The 856-nt window shown below is 45.8% G+C and overlaps 1 protein-coding gene across 1 annotated transcript in view; it reads left to right on the plus strand.

Annotated features, from left to right (window-relative positions):
• LOC119586801 overlaps positions 1-856 on the plus strand; it is a gene marked incomplete in the record, with an annotated part of 10,198 nt that overhangs the window by 7,204 nt on the left and 2,138 nt on the right. Inside the window, 1 exon segment of the mRNA XM_037935525.1 lies at positions 24-250. Coding sequence (XP_037791453.1) covers positions 24-250 — 227 coding nt within the window.

The raw sequence follows: 856 nt of genomic DNA on the forward strand, positions 1-856 counted from the left end.
ACCAAGCCCCTTTTCCCCTCCAGCAGGAGCTCGCGCGCCGCGCCTCAACCACCTCTTCGCAGGCCTCGGACGCGGGGAGCTCCGACGGCACGGCGCCCAACGTACGTCGTCTGCGGCGCCGCTTCCACGACCTGCTGGACGACGCCTTTTCTCTGCTCAATGGTCAACGACACGGGGATAAGGTCACACCTCTCACGACCCCCACGCAAGGGCGCAGAGGTCGCGTGAGGTCAGCTGCTTTCTTACAGAGGTACGGATGCTCTTCGTGAATTGTTGGGATATGTTAGCGTGCTTGACTGACTCTTGGGGATTTGCACGTCTTGTTTCAGTTACACATGGTCCTGGAAATGCAGCTGATAATACACCATCTGGACAAATTATGTAAATTTCTGTGAATATATTCTCTTCATTACGATTTCCTATTCAGACATTTTTATCCAAACTTTGCAAGCCTCCACGCCTTTCTAAGGTTAGGAATACCTGACACTTAGAGCTACTGTATGTGTTGTACCAGCACGCAGTTTAGTCTTATCACAGTACAGTTTTCAATGTTAGAAATATCAAACACTCAGTAAACTATTGCAAAAGTACATTTATTAATATCAAGTCACTATCTCATAGACCAATCACATTTCAACGGTATACTTGTGCGTTTTTTGCTCAAAGTTTTCGTTTTTGTTTGCATTTACCGAGGCGAAGAAACATTTGAGAGTTGCGGATTATTCTCGGAAAACATCGTCGTATTTCATATAAGTATCATCAACTTGTATATTACCAAATGGTGATCATCTCCAGCCATCGTTAACTGTCAAGTGCATCTTCGCCTCGGAAAAGATGAAGTATAGTAGCCTTATCC

Source organism: Penaeus monodon, chromosome 22 (assembly GCF_015228065.2).
Source record: "Penaeus monodon isolate SGIC_2016 chromosome 22, NSTDA_Pmon_1, whole genome shotgun sequence".
NCBI classification, from domain to species: Eukaryota; Metazoa; Arthropoda; class Malacostraca; order Decapoda; family Penaeidae; genus Penaeus; species Penaeus monodon.